The 19286-nt window shown below is 40.3% G+C and overlaps 3 protein-coding genes across 8 annotated transcripts in view; 2 read left to right on the top strand and 1 right to left on the bottom strand.

Annotated features, from left to right (window-relative positions):
* The window catches only part of otud3 (OTU deubiquitinase 3), a 5455-nt gene extending 406 nt beyond the window's left edge, over nucleotides 1–5049 (top strand). Inside the window, exons 2-8 of one of the 2 annotated variants that reach the window (XM_078254448.1) lie at nucleotides 615–912; nucleotides 2324–2472; nucleotides 2755–2867; nucleotides 2975–3097; nucleotides 3279–3456; nucleotides 3992–4179; nucleotides 4371–5049. In XM_078254448.1, the coding sequence (XP_078110574.1) occupies nucleotides 707–912; nucleotides 2324–2472; nucleotides 2755–2867; nucleotides 2975–3097; nucleotides 3279–3456; nucleotides 3992–4179; nucleotides 4371–4535 (1122 nt within the window). In that variant the 5' untranslated portion in view covers nucleotides 615–706 and the 3' untranslated portion in view covers nucleotides 4536–5049. The remainder of the gene's footprint in view (nucleotides 1–614; nucleotides 913–2323; nucleotides 2473–2754; nucleotides 2868–2974; nucleotides 3098–3278; nucleotides 3457–3991; nucleotides 4180–4370) is intronic. The other variant, XM_078254449.1, reaches the window with a different exon arrangement.
* A 1509-nt stretch (nucleotides 5050–6558) lies between these two features.
* bcas2 (BCAS2 pre-mRNA processing factor) lies at nucleotides 6559–10252 on the bottom strand. The gene is made up of 7 exons (XM_078254450.1): nucleotides 10050–10252; nucleotides 9209–9301; nucleotides 9045–9115; nucleotides 7247–7408; nucleotides 7108–7158; nucleotides 6922–7002; nucleotides 6559–6836 (listed from the first exon to the last, which is right to left on the bottom strand). The coding sequence occupies exons 1-7, from the start codon at nucleotides 10140–10142 to the stop codon at nucleotides 6710–6712; spliced, it is 678 nt and encodes a 225-aa protein (XP_078110576.1). The 5' UTR covers nucleotides 10143–10252; the 3' UTR covers nucleotides 6559–6709.
* Nucleotides 10253–16588: 6336 nt separating this feature from the next.
* Nucleotides 16589–19286, top strand: part of trim33 (tripartite motif containing 33) — a 32269-nt gene continuing 29571 nt past the window's right edge. For all 5 annotated transcript variants that reach the window (XM_078254447.1, XM_078254446.1, XM_078254444.1 and 2 more), the window contains exon 1: nucleotides 16589–17193. In XM_078254447.1, the coding sequence (XP_078110573.1) occupies nucleotides 16617–17193 (577 nt within the window). In that variant the 5' untranslated portion in view covers nucleotides 16589–16616. The remainder of the gene's footprint in view (nucleotides 17194–19286) is intronic.

Genomic DNA, 19286 nt, shown 5'->3' with positions numbered 1-19286 from the left:
TAATACCAACTAATACAGGTAACGTTAACTGCGCTAACGTATGTGGTTTCAGCATCGGTCATATCACATTTTATCGCAAAAAACACCATCCCTAAAGTGTAAAAGAATCAGATATAAGACAATTTGCTTTTATGTTGGATGCAGTCTTCAATTTGTTAAACATTTACGTTTGATTACAACAATTGTTATGAATTGTACCTCGTACGATGTAATGTGACAAATAAAATTGATTGATTGATTGACTACACCAAATACCCCTTCACTAGCATGTTTGGTAGTTTGCCGTGTGAACCAAGCCGAGATTACACTTTAACAAATTGCTGCTTAATATATTATTTGTATTTTGAATTTGCCAGTAAATATATAGCTGTCCATATGTATAGTTTAAGAATCTCATCATCAAAGTGTTAAAGTTCCTGAAGGAGTTTTGGCATAATGTCTTCTCTCTATACTATGACGGGATGCTTTTGTCTTTCAAATTACAGATTCACAGAAGACTAAATGACAATCTTGATATATTATGATGTTCAAAGAAAGCAATACCTCTCTTTACATATTCTGAAATCATCATCCCCCCACCTCTGTCTCTGTTTGTTTTTTTAAATCGGTCCCAGATGTTTGGCAGTGGTTGATGAAAGCGCCAGCTCATTCCTTTTAAGAAGACATACTTTGGTGCTGTAGGCCCGCAGAAACGACTATAGCCAACATGTCTAGGAAGCAGACGTCAAAACCTGTTCGGAGCAACAAGAAGAGTGAACTGGAACGCAAGAAGGATGAGCGGGCAGCACGCAGGGCCATTGTAAAGGACCGCAAGAACCGGCCTCAGGATGGCGACGAAGGAGCAGAGTTTGTCAGTTTCTCCAATCAGCTCCAGGCCCTGGGGCTCAAGCTGAGAGAAGTCCCCGGAGATGGGTAAGAGCCAGAAATAGATTGGGGTGTCTAGCTGTACTTTGTCTCCCTCTGCATTGTCGTTTACCATCACTGATACTGCAACACGTGTCTCTTAAATCTTATTATATACAGAAAGCTTCAAGCTGGAGATAGCTGTCTCATCATGACTAACCAGGAGGCCTTGGTAGAGGAACATAATGTCTTCAACCTCTGTGCCTACATCTCCCCAGCCCACAGTCAATAACAATATACAGTAATTTAAACAGCAAAGTAGTAGCTGCTCGTAGCTGCATTGTGGCTGCATAGTAGAGGCAAATGTCACTAGAGCCATTATTTGACAATCCCAGTGTTTCCTTTAGGATTTTTCTTTGCAGTGGGGGCAGGTCTGTCCGAACAACCTACATTTATAACTAGAGATGGTCCGATACCATTTTTTGCTTCCCAATACCGATTCCGATACCTGAACTTGCGTATCGGCCGATACCGAGTACCGATCCGATACCAGTGTGTCATATATTTTATTATGTTTTAACAACTGTATACTAGTATCCCTGTATGGATGTGATATTATTTCTATCTTTGTTGTCAGTCTGGCTCAGGTTAAACTCTTTGTGAAACATATATATATTTCTTTTATTCTGCAGTTTGTTATAACGACAAAAGAATATAAATAAACTACTTTAACGTAGATTTTCTTTAGGGCTTTATTACGTGGTATCGGATTGGTGCATAAACTCCAGTACTTCCCGATACCGATACCAGCGTTTTAGGCAGTATCGGAGCATCGGTATCGGAACATCTCTACTTATAAGGGACCCACCGCGGTGACGTTTTTGGTGGAGCTGTTCGTTTATTAGTCGACTTGGAAGAAAGCGAACATTTTGACAATAAACTACATCAACCTAACAGTATGTGGAGTTAAACGGGACGGGCCCAATAACCTCTGAATAGTTCTACTTGTTTTTAAATTGCAATGTGAGCGGCAGCCAACAGGGGGTGCATTATGTCGGCAGGATAATTTAAAAGGCAACCGCGACTACATTTTTTGTACAGCCCTGTTTCTTATACCGTGGTGGCAGAATTTTCCATGGTGGGCCGCCACTACAAAATCAACATAGAGGAAACACTGCAATCCTCATCTTTGTTGAAACATGGTTTGTCTTCCATAACTGGGAATGTAACCGATTTACTAAACAGTCTTGCATCTCCATCAGTCATGTTTACTACTGGCAGAAGATCTGGGAGCCTTGTGATTTGCAGGACTTAATTCATTTGTATTGGCCAAAGCCCAGAAACCTGCCAGGTAATGCAAATTCGGTGCACAATGAGTGCACCAATTGCATATAAGCCTTTGATTTAAACATAACACTGAGTCATTTAACTAGAGGTAGATATGTGTGGACATACCAGTCAATGTCTTTGTTTCTTGCAGGAACTGCCTGTTCAGAGCTTTAGGTGACCAGTTAGAGGGTCACTCCCGGGGTCACCTGCGGCTTCGGCAGGAGACTGTCCAGTATATGATGTCCCATCGACAAGACTTTGAACCCTTTGTTGAGGACGACATTCCCTTTGCACAGCACTGTAAGCAAATTACTTAGTGGGGGACACTGAGCAAATCAACAACGTAAATAAAGTAAATGCTGTGATCAGATAGGAGACTTTTAGTAATGCCTCATTCATAATTAACTATTTTGTCATATTACTGTACAAGTCCATTGATTTCAGGAGGAGACAATTTTGACCAGGAACAATGCAGTGACCCCTGGTGGCCCTCAGTTCTGTTTGCAATGTAGTGACAAAAAATGTGTGATCACAATGTAAGACTATGTTGTGAGTAATTGTTCTTTGTTTCTTTCCACCCAGTGTCCAACCTCTCTCAGCCTGGTACGTTTGCAGGCAATGACGCTATTGTGGCTTTTGCTCGCAGTCAACAGGTGAAAGTGGTCATCCATCAGCTCAACACACCGCTGTGGGAGGTAGGGGCAGAGGCAAAGGCTTTCAAATGATGTCACATAATCTAATGATAAAATCTTAACTCTCTTTTGGGACACCACATAGTTTATGTGTTCTGTTGTCATTGCAGATAAATGGTGCAGAGAAGCAGGTATGCAGAGAGCTACATATTGCCTATCGCTATGGAGATCATTATGACAGTGTGAGGCGGACTGGAGACAACTCTGAGAATCCTGCTCAGCTCCGCATAGAGGTATATAATATACAATGGGCATTCAGTGGACCAGCATTCAGGAAAATACTCCCAAATTAGTAAATTCCAGGCCCATCTTTTGAATAGATAGATGTCAAGAATGCATTATGTCTTGTTTACACCTACTGAGGCAGCCTTTACTGATGGGTCTCTGATGTTTTCTCGCTATTGCTTTTCTCAGAATCTGCAGAATTCACAAGGCCAGCAGCGTGAGTTTGGGGACGGTCAGAGGGACAGACGGAAAAACCCGTCTTCCACTGCCTCAGAGGAGGACAACGTTATCCTCAGCTCCATCAGGAATCAAGGAATCCAGGGTCAGAAGCTACACTTGATTCAAAGAATTAAGGTCTTTTCAGACAGTAAGCGACTCTCCGCCTGCATGGCTCCGTGGGGTCTCACATGCTCCTCAAGCACTCTATGCGGGGTAACCATGGAAACGGCTTACCGGTACAACTGTATTTTCCTTAAAGCCTAGCTTAAATTAAAACTGTTTATGCAACGGTTATATATGTCAAGGACATACAGCAAGGATCCGTCTCTCGTCCATTGATTTGCACTGCGCGTCACGTAGAAGAAAGTTTAGGACAATTCATATCTGGCAGTGGGCTTGTTGCTCCGCCTGTCAGATTGCCCACGCCTCACTACCTGCCCGCTCGTCTCTTATTGAAAATGAATTACTAGGGGCGTTAATTGCTTCCCGTCTGAAAAAGACCTAAGACTATTAGGGCAAAACAACCAGGAATCAACCTATTGCAGAATTCATAACCATCATGCATTTAAGCTTGTCTATTCAGCCAAGTTTTCCATTGATCCCATAATAAACATGTCAGCCTGAAATGAAGTAGACCGTTTTGCTTGACATTCATGTGTTCATGTGCATGTTTTCTTTCTCAGGTGATGAGGAGAATCTGCTCCAGCTGAGTGCGGCAACCATCAATGCAGAATGGCTTGTTGGCTCCGTGCTGGGCCGGTCCTGCCAGGGTCAGTGTGCCTCAGGATCCTGCTCAGCCTGCAGAGCTGCTGCCACAGACTGCAGTGAGCATAAACAGCCAGCAGAGGACAGCAACGTACAAAACCCAAAGGTAGACTTACCTATTACGCAGCCTGTCTCGCCACATTAATTCCAAACCAAGTCCATTTTTTATTTCACTTATTCACTTAAATGTTTTCCTCACTCATAAAATGACCAGTCCTCATACCACTGCAGCATTTTTCAAAACACACTCCTAGGTAAGTTGAAAATTTGAGCATTTTTGTTTCCCCTCACTCTCAGGTATCTAATAAGCAGAGGAAAGAGCAGCAGCGTCAAGAGAAGAAGAAGCGTCAGGAGGAGAGGCATCGGCAGAAATTTCTCCAGAGTAAAGGAAGTCAGGACCAGAACCAGAACCTGCCAGAGGCTGTTACTTTAGTACCAGCTCTCAACACTCTCAGCATATAGACTGGAGCATGGCCAAAATTACCTACTGCTACTTTCGCTTCCAGTGGCTGGCGCTGTTTTGCACATAGTCAAATTATTTTCAGTCTCAGTGGATGACTTTTCCTAAAGAGAACCCTATAGTTTCTTTGCAAACAGTATAAAGGTGCCCGCAAACTTGTGTGTGTGTGAGATGTGGGAAAGTTTTAAAAGACAGTGAAAGAGCATGACCTTCAGTGTTTTTGTTGGGTTTTGATTGAGTTCAATTCCCTGTTGGTGTTGGTGTATGCAAAAACTCCTCAGATCTGGCCTACCTACCACGCTACATTGCCCCTTTCTATGCTGGACATCTGGCTTTTTATGACAACCGTGCAGATAATCTCATGCAGCTGGGTTTTTTGATTGGTCACAGATTGAGTTTATTCAGATCCTTCTGTTTGTTTGATCGGACCAAAGGAGGAAGTGAAAGAAGAGCTGCAGAGGAATGATTGTTATGCACACTGTAAGGAATGTGGCAATAAATAAATGATTTACTGTTTTTTTTGCACAATATATTAGATATTATCCAGGGTGACATGTTTTTTTTTTAATGATTTTTAAATTAGAGGTACATTAGTCAGAGTAAATTCCTGACATTTTCATCTTGTGATGTTTAAAGATATTAGTGAAGTAATTATTTCCTTTTTTTTTTTTTTCCTTTGGTGTTGGAACATTTTAGCAAGAGGCTGAGGTTTCACTAAAAACAAAACAAACATAGCTACCTCTGTCAAAATTATTTCTTGGTATTTAGCCCCCCTCATGTTGAAAGTCGTTTGGGAAATGTGTTACAGGGTACATCAATGTTTGCCTAGTCTGATCGGTTAACATATAATCAAGTATTTGACTGGCTGTTATTCTAATTAGCATTATCTTGGACTCGAGTGGTCAAACAGGTCATTGTAGTTGTGTAATTATTAAACCAAGGAAGATGAATGATAAAAGGCCTCACCAAAGGGAATACTTTACACCAGCAGTATGTCTGATAGCTCCATCTGTAGTGCATGCTGATGATTTAGCACACAATACAGCGTTTAATAGCGTTTTTCTTAACCTGGGCCTTCAGTTCTTGGCATGTTGATAATTTAACAAATGGTCTTTAATAATTTCCATGATAAGAAAGCCATGATTTGTGACAAACTACAGCCCTAGTTGAATGTGATGTAGGACTCCTGCCAGTACTGCAGGTGGAAATAAGAACTTGGGAGTAGAGGCTCAAGCCAACTCCATGATGCTTTCCATCGACTCAGAGGCTGCCCGTTTATCATATTGGGAGTGGGACGGCAATTTAAATATACTGTTGTATTAGTGAATAGTAGACTGAGCTCCAGTAAAAATTACACTGGACAGAGACAACCCATTTCAAACAGAATAGTGATATCTGACATGAACAAAAAGTCACACTAGGAAATATAACAAATGTCCATTTTTATTAAAACAGCATAAAAAAAATGACTTAGAGGCTTACAGAGATAATTTTGTCTTCGACAGGCTTGACAAACTATGTACACTTGATTCTAAACACACGTGTGTTGGTAGATGGCCTCGACGACTGAAACCTACATGCTGGTATGAATTACACTTTAAAGCGAGATTATGTAACATTTGCTAAATGTTGCTTGTGGCATTTATGGAATAATGTTAAATGCAATTATAACGGTAGCACAAGAAGAAACTAATTTTAAAGCCAGCAAACCGACTCAGTAATGTCAGGTACACATTAAAGTTTGCCAACATTCGCCAGCATTAGCTACTATTCGAGCAAAGATTGAGGATTTATTGCTTATGAATTCAAATTTTCCATTTGTAAGAACATAAACGTCTTGTTGCAAACCATACATAGTCTCGTTTTAAACATCTGTGACCCTTGGAAAAAAAAAGGTAGAGTCCAAATGCTGCATTATACCACATTCCACCACTGTTTTTACAGTAGAATAACAGGCGCCGTCACTGAGGTTTCTGGACCACTCCTCCTGAATGTCCAGGTTACTTGATGACAAAGTTGAACATGAGCAAGTTTCACATTAAATCTCCTCCGTGCAGGTAACTTTACCTTCTTAGGTTTCTTCTTAGTGCAGTTGGCAAATGGAACAAGATGACATCTTTCCGATTGAGGGATCATTAGTTGGTAGATCAGTGCTACGAGGGTGAAAGCTGCTGCTCTAGAAGTCCTGTCTGATGTTCTCCTTGTTCTCGTCCCCCTGCTGTTGTCTCAGCTGAGTTACTTCGTTCTCCAGCTGGACAATGGCCCGCTCGATCTCAAAGTTCTTACTGACCAGAGACACCCAGCTGTTGAGGGACAGAAACAGATGTTACGACAGAGGACAATCTAACCCACATATTCCCATGCATATCAAATCTTCAAACAACATACTTTGACTCCAGTTCTCGCAGTTTGGCTCCTCCCGCTAACTGATCATTCTTACGCTGCCAGTTTAAATCTTGAATTTGCTTCCTGTGTGGCAGAATAATTTAATTGGTTAACACGTGTATAAAAAAAAATAAAAAATGTGTTTAATGACACTTTTAATTCAGTGCAAACGTTCCAGTGATGGGTCACCTGAATTTCTGAAGTTCCTTCTGAGCGGTCTCAATCATGAAGGCCAAGTTACTGAAGGAAGAAGTTAATGATTTAATGATTAGCAGTCTTTACACGCATAATGTGTTAATCTCTGTGAGAAACGGGTGCAATCACATACTTGTTGTAGACTTTCCATGCGTTGGTTCCATACTGCAACATGAGCTCCAGGTTGTCAATGCGGACTGCCTGGTGCTCTAGCTGGGCCATTGAGTTGTTCACACACTCCTGCCACGCTGTGATGTCATTCTTCTGTCCTGATGAGGGTGCAGGCAGCTCATATCTCCACAGGAAAAGAAAAAAAAAAAAAGTCAGATTAAATGAACAACATTTGGGGCCACCAAGCAAAAATGATTATGAAAAAGTATTATTTTTATTTAAAAAAAAGCACGCATACTATCATTTGAAACGATTAAATGGATTAACAACTGAAACTAACAAATTGTTGGCATTTTCTATCAACAGTTTTTGTATTCATCAATTCTATACAATGTCATATACACAAAATAACACGTTTAAAGTTTGGGGTGTTAAAAATGAGCACTGACAGGAATGACCTCCACACTGAAAGTGATGATTCAGCATTTGAGCAAAATAAAAACAGTACAGAGGCGAAATATTTGGTGGATTAATCAAGTTTTTTTAGGACAATTCACATTAATCAACATTTCTGTGAATGCGCCAGTGTTAGCCAGTCGGCTAAGAATGCATGTCTTCATAGTGGGAGGAAACCGGAGCACCCGGAGGAAACCCACACAAACACGGGGAGAACATGAAAACTCCACACAGAAAGACTCTGCCAGGGGATCGAACCTCGCCATGACCGGGGATCTGCAGTGTCTACTTGCTGTGAGGCCGCAGTGCTAACCACTGTGCCACCATTCACCACTACTAATTGATAATCTGTTAACACTTGTTGCTTGAAATAATAGCAAAAAAAAAAACACAAACAAACAAACATGTACAGGTTCCATATTCTCAAATTTTGGACTGTTGGTTTGAGGATGTCACAATGGGCACTCTGGGAACTTGTGATTTTTGGTTCTGCGGAGGCTCCACACAGAGCTTTCGCTGTAGCCTACGTAACTGGCCTGATGTTTATACGCGTGTGCGTCGAGCCGGCATGTGTGTGTGGGGAGTGTGTGAGCGAGGGAGAAGTGAGAGAGAGCGATTAGCTTCGGAGCGAGTACCGACTCTAGAGTCACAGTGAGTGAAACAAAGTGTCTCCCCTGTGCTTTCTGACCACGGTGGGAAATCTTTAGCAGGAACGGTTTACCCTCTCCTTGATTTCATGTCTGCGTGGGTACGCCATTGATTCGACGCAGAAGCATGAAATGGTCTTAAACTCTTTTTTGCTATTTGCTGACATTCTTAACCAAATGATAACTCAAGGAAATAATTAGTGAAATTTTCAATAATGAAAATAATCAGTTGCAGCTTTAACTTAGTTTATTAGTGTGATGTTACAAGATTTCTGGGTGTCCAAGACTTTGAAAGTCATTTAACACACCCTGCTGTTTGCAAATATTGAGTGGCATATTCTATAACTTCTTGGCCTGCTTACATGAATTGAATTCAGAGGTTCATTATAGGATTAAGTTTACTTTTAACAGTAGTTTGACTTCAAGGCATTCCTAAAGTGACTAACCTAGAATAGAAAATATACATCCCTGACACTACTGCAGTACTTCACTCAGTAATGTATTTTATTGATATGCATGTTTAACTCCTTCTCTGAGGCAAATGAGGAAAAGGCACAACTTTCTGTTAAACTTTCATCGGCACGTTGGATGCAGCAGTATTTTTGAAAGACTCTTTGTGTATGTATTTGGTTCCCATAGAGACATGAGGCTGTTGATTCAGCTGTTCTGCTGCTCAGAGTGTAAATACAGGCTCCAGCTGCAGTGTGTAGAGTTTACCTCTTCATGCTCAGGAGATCCATGGGCTGTCGAGCCGCCAGACGCTCAAATTCATTCCTCATAATTTCTGTCTAGTGGGTGAGAAATCAAAAAAGAAATACTGTCATTTCGGTCACACTGGCTGAAGCTTAAAGAAGGTTTCAGAGGTCTGGGGAGTTTGTCACCTCAAAAGTAGAGAAGTCAGGTGTGGGCAAGTAGCTCAGGTAGTTTTTGGTAGGTCGGTATCTTCTGGTCTCCTCCTCCACCAACGCTGCGGCCTAGAGGACAAAGGATAATTTGCTTTTTTGCACAGGGAAAGCACTGCAGCTACCAAGAAATTAACTTGTTACTTTAACTATAACTATTAATTAACTATCACTTTTTATTATGGTTGGATATCCACCAGGACAGGTGATTTGAGTGGCGTTGCAGAGCAGGTATTAGGTTCAATTTTATTATTAAAACACCAACAACTTTTTTGTTTTACTGTTTTCCCATAAATCTTTTGGCAGAGTGGAAACACTGCACTTTGAAACAGCAATCAGACCCAACACAGGCAATAATGTGAGGAGGCCTGGGAGTGTCTGCATTGAAGGCGCACTTATCAGTGTCCTGTCATCTTTAAATAGAAAAAGAAGATTAAAAAAAAAAAAAAAAAAAATAGTTCCAGTTTAACTGGGAGGTCAGAATTTCCGAGACACATTAGGCGACATTTATTTGGCGCACCCAAAGCGATTTATTTAATTTTCCGAACGGGAATTGGTTTCCAGACTGTAACAGGCTAACGTTACGCTAACGTTACGCTCCTTAGCTACCCCAGGAAGTTGGGGGTAATGGCTAAATAATTCACTAAACATTAACGTTAGTATAGCTACCTGTGGTCAGACTAAATGCTGTAACGTTAGTTTATAACTGCCTAGTGTCATAGATGTTACATTCAAATGTTTCTAATATTTAACAGTGTCATTCATTTCATAGGCATGGTTAGCTAACATGCTGCGGTTAGCAATTTCCCTGTTTACTCACCGCTTCTCTGACACCTGCTGCATCGTAACCTTGGTCAAAATATGGCAAAGCATCGACGAACACTTCACCAGCTACTGAAGCCGTTCCGGCCATTTTTAATCAGTCTATATTGTTGAGTTTGTTTGCTTTGTGCCCCTCTTAGCTAAAAAAACAATAACCTCTCCAGCTAACCAGACACACGTTTTACCGGTCGCGACTTTCACAATAAAATCCTTAGCTAACAGGGCCGTGAGTTTTTGTTTGTGACATCTAGTGGAGTGGAATGTAACTGCTTCTTGATGAAGCCAAGCTGTAAAGGCATCAAAACGTTTAAGTGTCAGTTCATTTGATTTTACATCTACAATATTGTATATCAGCACCTTCATAATGTTTTTCTGGATCCAGCTGGATGGGAAGGGTGGTTATCCAGCAAACATACATAGCCTACATATTACCTAACCTATACTTACAGGTGCTTGAAGAGAAAACTGACCTACCTATTTTATTTGTTAAGTGGATGGATATATTTTTAATATACTCAACTGTGTTTGACAGGTCTTTTTGATTTGCTAACAGCATCAGTCCCAATGGCAGTAAAATGTATATACTTATACACTAGACAGTGAAAATGATCCCTCTAGATTAAAATGGTCCCAAAACAAACAAACATAAAGATGTTATGTACATCGTACAACTATCTGCCAGTTAATTTCGCAAGAATGAGCCACATACCGGTAAGCGTCATTCCCTTGTCTTTCATCAAACATCCTATTCATGCATTCTTTCATAAGCACACACATGCACTAAAACTACACTGTAGACTGTCCATTTTTTGTAAGGCAACTATCAAAGATGCATAAAAAAGTGGAAACAACCCTTTGACATTTTGTCAAGGTGTTCAGCCTGTAGGCTCCCTTTCTTAACAAGTCAGCTTTCCTTAATAGCTTAGTTTCATGCTTTTTTGACCCTATACTTTGAAGTACTCCAGGGGGTAAGTGAGATTTTTTGAATGCATAATTCCTTAAATAACTATACTATAATACTGAAATTAATTTAGTGATGGATTCTAATCATTTGAAATGTATGCTAGCATTTAAGTGTTTTTCAGTTACAATGTTGTTGTAGACTTTTTAGGGTATTTGGCTGAAAAAATATTTCAAAGGTGGTACAATATTGAAAAAAGTTTGAGATCCACTGCTATACAACATAATATTACCACTACACTTTACAACTATTACAGTACACTAACTGTGATAATATTAGACATAGTTTAATACACTGATATCAATGTCATGATACCTTATCAATACAGTGAAAAAAAATTTCATGAAAACATTTTTTGATGAATAAATTGTATGTACAAACAGATCAATTTAGATTGTTCTGGATTCTGTTTGTTAAGCCTTTCACCATCGTATAGCTGTTGTTACACTTTTTAAAATTCAATTCAATTTTATTTATAGTATCAAATCATAACATAAAGTTATCTCCGGACCATTACAGATAGAGTAGGTCTAGACAACACTCTACACTACACTATAATCTAGAGAGACCCAACAAAAACAAAAACAGAACAGAACCTGGCTCTAGGTGGCCAGGTTCTGTTTGAAAGAGAAAGAGAGAGGAAGAGCAAACACTTGTGTACAAGTGTACAATATGTACAGTAATGACAAAAAATCTGAGTTGTGCATAAATGATCAATTTTAGATCATTAATGCAGTTAATACATACAATGTGTGTATATATAAATATATACATTTGATTGTTGCAGCAGGACAGAAATAAATACATATGAGTATAAAAAGAATTAAAACAGAGACAAAAAATAAGACGTACATAAAGTAAAATAAGAATAGAAAAAAATAGAATTACCGCTTTGCGGTTGCATGCCTTGCAGTTTACATCCATGTCTGTCCAGACTTACATGATATATGTAGTGAAGGAATTTAACAAAAGGTTCATCCTTGAATCCAAGTGGATGAATTTGAAAAAAAAAGATTCCCTTAAGGCGTTCCTGAGATATCACATTCATGAGAATGGGACAGACATAAGGTCACAGTGACCTTGACCTTTGACCTCCAAAATCAAACACTTCATCCTAAAGTTCAAGTCGGAGTTTGTACCAAATTTGAAGACCTTCCCTTCAGGGGTTCTTGAGATGTTACATTCAGAAGGATGGGATGGATGTACAACCCAAAAACATAATGCTTTTGGCCACAGCTGTCACCACCACAAAGGCACAAAAATAGAAGCTCTACGATTTTGAGACAAAATTACATGGTAAAGTGACAGAGATGCTGAAACAAAATATAGAGCCTTTGTACCTGCTGCCATTAGACTATACATCAGCACACACACACACACACACACACACACACACACACACACACACACACACACACACACAGTTTACATATATAATAGACTCGCTGCTATTTATTTATCATACGTGTCACTTTAACTCTTGTATGTTTGTTTTTTTACTTCTATTCCTATACTAGTTGTGTAGACTTCCTATTTTATTTATTCTTATTTTACTTGTACTTCTCTATTTATCTTAACTCATGTGTCTTGTGCTGCTGCAATACCTGGATTAACCTACCCATATCTATATATAAATACTGTATAGAGATAGATAGATAGATAGATAGATAGATAGATAGATAGATAGAAAGATAAACACACGCACAAGCGCACTTCCCAGTCTCACTCTCCCATAAGCTCTTACTCCTTTACAAATATCTCTGCTAACCCACAGACCAGCTATATCATTCCAGTAAGAATCAATAATATCAGTAATCACAGGTACAGCGCTACACGCTCCTCTGTGCTTCCTTTGGAGCAGCCACCCATTCATAATCCCATAACTATGGTGTTTGTCCCCCGACTGAGATCGGTAAAATCAAACGTAAACCAACGAGGTGCTATACTTAACAACCTAATTGGAATTAAAACAACCACTGCAACGATAGGACAGAATAGGAGAATCAAATGTGGACTATTAAATATTAGATCTCTGTCTTCTAAAGCAATATTGGTAAACGATTTGATATCAGATAATCAAATTGATCTATTCTGTCTTACTGAAACATGGCTGGGACATGACGAATATGTTAGTCTAAATTAAGCCACTCCTCCCAGTCATATTAATACTCAAATTCCTCGAGGCTCAGGCTGAGGAGGGGGAGTTGCAGCAATATTTGACTCAAACCTGTTAATCAATCCTAAACCTAAACTTAATTATAACTCGTTTGAAAGTCTTGTTCTTAATCTTCAACATCCGATATGGAAAACATTACAGCCTATTATATTTGTTGTTGTTTACCGAGCGCCAGGCCCATATTCTGAATTTTTATCTGAATTCTCAGAGTTTTTGTCATGTGTAGTCCTAAAATCAGATAAAATAATTATTGTAGGTGATTTTAATATCCATATGGACGTTGACAGCAATAGCCTTAGTACTGCCTTCAACTCACTACTAGATTCAATTGGTTTCAGTCAGAGTGTGCATAAGGCCACGCACTGTTTTAACTACACACTCGACCTTGTGCTGTCATATGGCATCAAAATTGAATTTAATAGTATTTCCACAGAATTCCTTATTATCAGACCATTTTTTAATAACTTTTGAATTCTTACTACCCGACTATACGAAATTACATAAAACCTTCTACACTAGATGCCTATCTGACAGTGCTATAGCTACATTTAAGGAAGATATTTAACTCAATGTCATGCTTTAATATAACAGAGGACCTTTATGTTAACTTTCGTCCCTCCCAAATTGATAATTTTGTAGACGGTGCTACGGCCTGCCTACGGACGACTTTAGACTCTGTTGCTCCCCTCAAAAAGAAGATGAAGAAGCAAAGGAAACTAGCACCTTGGTATAACTCCCAAACTTAAAAATTAAAACAAATCTCACGAAAACTTGAAAGTAAATGGCGTTCCTCCAAATTGGAAGAATCTCGTTTAGTTTGGCAAGACAGTATGAAAACATATAGGAAGGCCCTCAGAAATGCCAGATCAGACTATTACTCATCATTAATAGAAGAAAATAAGAACAACCCAAGGTTTCTTTTCAGCACTGTAGCCAGGCTGACTGACAGCCACAGCTCTACTGAGCCATCTATTCCCCTAGCTCTTAGTAGTGACGACTTCATGAGTTTCTTTAATGATAAAATTATAACAATTAGGGATGGAATTCATCACCTTTTGCCCTTAACTTCTAACGGTTCACCTTTGAATGCAATTTCCTATAGACCTTCAACAATTAATGCTAAAGGTCTCTTCAGCAAAGCCATCTACCTGTCTATTAGACCCCATCCCAATGAGGCTACTTAAAGAAGCGTTATCTGTGGTTAACACTTCATTACTAGATATGATCAATATGTCTTTATTAACAGGTTATGTACCGCAGTCATTTAATGTAGCTGTGATAAAACCTCTTCTGAAAAAACCCACCCTCGATCCTGAGGTCTTAGCCAACTATAGACCTATATCTAACCTTCCCTTTCTCTCCAAGATCCTTGAGAAAGTAGTCGCTAATCAGTTATGTGACTTTTTACATAGGACTAGTCTATTTGAGGACTTTCAGTCAGGATTTAGAAAGCATCATAGCACAGAGACGGCACTGGTGAAAATTACTAACGACCTTCTAATTGCTGCTGACAAAGGACTTGTCTCCATACTCGTCTTATTATATCTTAGTGCTGCATTCGACACTTTTGACCATACCATCCTTTTACAGAGACTGGAACATTTAGTTGGCATTAAAGGAATCGCACTAAGCTGGTTTAAGTCCTATTTCTCTGATCGATCTCAATTTGTCAATATCAACGATAAATCCTCCAAGTACGCTAAAGTTAGCCATGGCGTTCCTCAAGGCTCAGTGCTTGGACCAATTCTTTTCTCCTTGTATATGCTTCCTCTAGGCAATATTATTAGGAAACACTCAATTAACTTTCACTGTTATGCAGATGACACCCAATTATACTTATCAATCAAGCCAGACGAAACCAGTCAATTAGCCAAACTTCAAGTATGCATTAGAGATATCAAATCATGGATGACCTACAATTTCCTGATGTTAAACTCAAACAAAACTGAAGTTATTGTGCTGGGCCCTAAACACCTCCGAACATCATTATCCCAAGATATAATTACTCTAGATGGCATTGCCATGGCCTCCAGCACTACTGTCAGAAATCTAGGAGTTATTTTTGATCAGGATATATCCTTTAACGCCCACTTAAAACAAACCTCTGGAACAGCCTTTTTTCACCTTCGTAACATTGCCAAAATTAGGAACATCCTGTCTAAAAACGATGCTGAAAAACTAGTCCATGCATTTGTTACTTCCAGGCTGGACTATTGTAATTCCCTATTATCAGGATGCTCAAATAAAACTCTTAGGACTCTCCAGCTGATCCAGAATGCTGCAGCACGTGTTCTGACAAGAACTAAGAGGGGAGATCATATTTCTCCTGTGTTGGCTTCTCTGCATTGGCTTCCTGTAAAATCCAGGATTGAATTTAAAATCCTTCTCCTGACCTACAAGGCTCTAAATGGTCAAGCACCATCATGTCTTAAAGAGCTCATAGTACCTTACTGTCCCACTAGAGCACTACGCTCCCAGAATGCATACTTGTGGTTCCTAGAGTCTCTAAAAGTAGAATGGGAGCCAGAGCATTTAGCTATCAGGTTCCTCTCCTGTGGAACCAGCTCCCAGTCTGGGTTCGGGAGGCAGACACCGTCACCACCTTTAAGAGTAAACTTAAAACTCTCCTCTTCAATAAAGCTTATAGTTAGGGAGTGAGGAGTTGCAGCGTTCACCTAGACCGGCGAGGGAAGGTGTGTAGCCACAGTCATGACGCGGAGATTCCCCGGAGTCCTTGTGTTCTTTTTCCGCCCAGCATCATCTTCTTGGATCATGATAGCACCTACATCATGGTGGCAGCTGTCGCCGTGGTCCTGCCTTACGCCCTGCTGTGCCCTATTACACCCTGCTACGCACTGCAATGCCCGGCTTCGACTTGCTATGTCCGGCCAACACCCTGCCACGCCCTGCTGTGCTCTACGACACCATGAACTATTATAACTATTACAATATCTTTATTGTGACTATTATTGCAATTGTTCATCATACCCCCAACCAGCACCATCAGACAACGCCTACCAAGAGCCTGGGTCTGTCTGAGGTTTCTTCCTAAAAGGGAGTTTTTCCTTGCCACTGTCGCACTTACGCATTCATGCATGCTCTTGGGGGAATCACTGGAATTGTTGGGTCCTTGTAAATTATAGAGTGTGGTCTAGACCTACCCTATCTGTAAAGTGTCCTGAGATAATTCCTGTTATGATTGACACTATAAATAAAATTGAATTGAATAGACAGATAGATAGATAGATAGATAGATAGATAGATAGGCTGTGTTTTCTCCTCTCACTGGGGGCCATTGACATATGCTGGGGGCGCATTTTGAAGTAAATAAACAGAATTCGGGTCTTGGTTAGCGTCATGACGTAATCCTACGTACTACTGGCTCGAAAAGTTACGCAGGACGTGCAGCGGTTCAAAGAGGAAGGAAGATGGCGGATAACAAAGGCGAGGAGGATATGGAACCGTCTGCTAATTCGGACTCAGTGCCTTCAACGCAAGATAACGAGCAGCCAGAGACGAAAGTGAAAAATGCAGTAATAGTCATAGAAGCGAATACAAACGGCGGTGAAGAAACAGAGTCCCATGATAACGTTAAGGAGGCACCTACACCCACCAGCGACGGGGGAGACGTCGTCAGCGGCGGGGTTGCTAGTGCGGGAGGGGAAGCCAATGGTAGCGCTAGCAATGCCGTCAGCCCGGCTGGGACCAGCAGCAACAATGCAGAGCCAACAGCAGCTGAAACTCTGGCCGCCGGGGATGTTCCAATTGGCGGACTCACCACTGAAATGTCCCCCCCTCCTACGGCTCCGGCAGCCACGCCGGTACCCGCTCCCATTAATTTTTTGGATACGTGCGCAGTGTGTAAACAAAGTCTTCAGACCCGAGACTGTGAACCGAAACTTCTGCCTTGTCTGCACTCTTTTTGTCTAAAATGTATCCCGCAACCAGATAGGCAGATAAGCGTACAGGTGCCTGGACCACACGGACAAACTGACACACACATAGGTGAGTTTTTCCACAAGTAACGTTAGCTAGATGTTGATGTTGGTTAATGTGGCAGTCAATTTCATTTCTGGTAAATTTCAAATGTGTGTTTGAGATTAGTAGTCTGGAGCAAATAAATAGAATAAATATCATTCTAATTTATGGATGTTGATACATGAGAATAACGTTTTCATAATTGTGTGCATAACTTTAGATACGTTTTTGTGTGTAAGTTATACCATGGAGAAACAATTGTACTACAGCATTTTTTTTCCGGGAATCCACAGACACCCAGTTCGTAAAACTGCAAATATGTATTGCAATACTTTCATCCTTGGGCCATAGGCTCAATCACCTCCCCCAGCGATAGATAGCGACACACATTTAAGACATCATAAATGGAAATTTCGAGATTGCTGTCTGTCATAAGTTAGGGCTTCCACAGTTGGAGTTGTAAACCTTAATTATTTTCGGTGGGAATTCAGATGGACTAACGTTAACTGACACCTAGGTGGTTGATCTGGGACATTAAACCTGAGACATTACCACTGATGCTTACCGGTCATAGTTGAATGTCAGACTATTGCATTGCACAGAAGATGCAGTGGCGTGTCTGTCTGTGGTTATACTGTATAGCTACACTCCCATCTCCCCCGGGCAGGAACCTATCATTGGTCCACCGGTCATCACTTCTTACACCATAATATATAGGCCTATGTAAACAGGCGGCAGAGTAACATTAAACTATTTGCAAAATACTTTCCGTTATGTTCTATCACAGTTGTCATTGTCTAAAGAAAGGCAATAACATAATTTGACAGATTGACATTGACTTCTGGCCAATTAGTCTCTCTTGGGGATAAGCTATATATTTCCCCTCCCTTCAGATATTTAGATTTTCATAATTACTTTTGATAATTAAGTCTTAAGTCAGTAATAACAACTAGATGATATGAACATGAATGGATGCTGATCACTGTATGGTCAAACTGATGATTCACATATTCCGTAACAACTAGTAACAGTGAGAAGAGACGTAGTGGAGAGAAACATATTAAATACTTAATGTTAACATGTAAACTAGGGATCCACTTATCCGACCTTTTCTGTTCCACTAGCTGGGCTTTGGGTATCAGCCGATACCGAGTACCAACCAGATACCAGTCTTTAGTTAATTAGCTGTATGCCTCACTGTGTGGAAGTGACTGGGATCATTTTTTATGTGTAAGGCAACATCAGGCTTGACTGAAGAAGTGGCTTTTCTTTCTTTTTTATTAAAGATTATTTTTGGGGCATTTTAAGGCCTTTATTTTTACAGGACAGATGAAGACATGAAAGGGGAGCGAGAGGAGGAATGACATGTAGCAAAGGGCCGCAGGTTGGAGTCGAACCTGCAGCCCCTGCGTCGAGGAGTAAACATGTGTGCCTGCTCTACCAACTGAGCTAACCAGGCCACAAGAAGTGCTTTTCTAACCTTGTAAAATAAAACATAATAAATGCATAGATACATATTTAAAGAATTTTTATATAATAAAGAATTTAATTGATCATTTGAGTCGGTCAGTATCAACCCGATATCAGCATTGGATAGGTGCATCCCTAATGTTAACGACATATTATTTAAGCAGTATCACACTTGAGGTTGTGCTGTTGGACTGAATATCAACACGGCTGTGATTCGGTTGTAGGCACGAGGCATATTCAGTGCATAACAGTAATAAGTAGGGCTGGGTATCGTTCAAAAACTTCGGATACAGGTACCGATGCCAATACTGTGACTGTGATACTGGTTCCTGAACAATACTTTTTTCGATACCAGTTTCATAAAATCCATTTTAACAAAAAAATTACAACATTACAGCCCAAATCTTTTTATTTATTTTTCTGCTCCTACTACGTGAGCCCCATCTCTTTATGTGTAACATAGTTTTGTCTGTGGCATTTAACGTTTGACAGCCAATCACAAGCATCATTAGATCTTGGTAGATGCATGCTGCATGCTTATTGGCTCACTGACCGTACAGATCCACCTGGCCGTGCGCCGCTTCTGTTGCGCCGCGCTCCACTTTATTCCCATGGGTGACGTCAAGCGACTTTAACGCAAAGCATCCCGG

This window comes from Sander vitreus, chromosome 7 (genome assembly GCF_031162955.1).
Source record: "Sander vitreus isolate 19-12246 chromosome 7, sanVit1, whole genome shotgun sequence".
Taxonomy (NCBI): domain Eukaryota; kingdom Metazoa; phylum Chordata; class Actinopteri; order Perciformes; family Percidae; genus Sander; species Sander vitreus.
The sequence above is the reverse complement of the archived record's forward strand: the minus strand, read 5'-3'. Positions and strand labels throughout refer to the sequence as shown.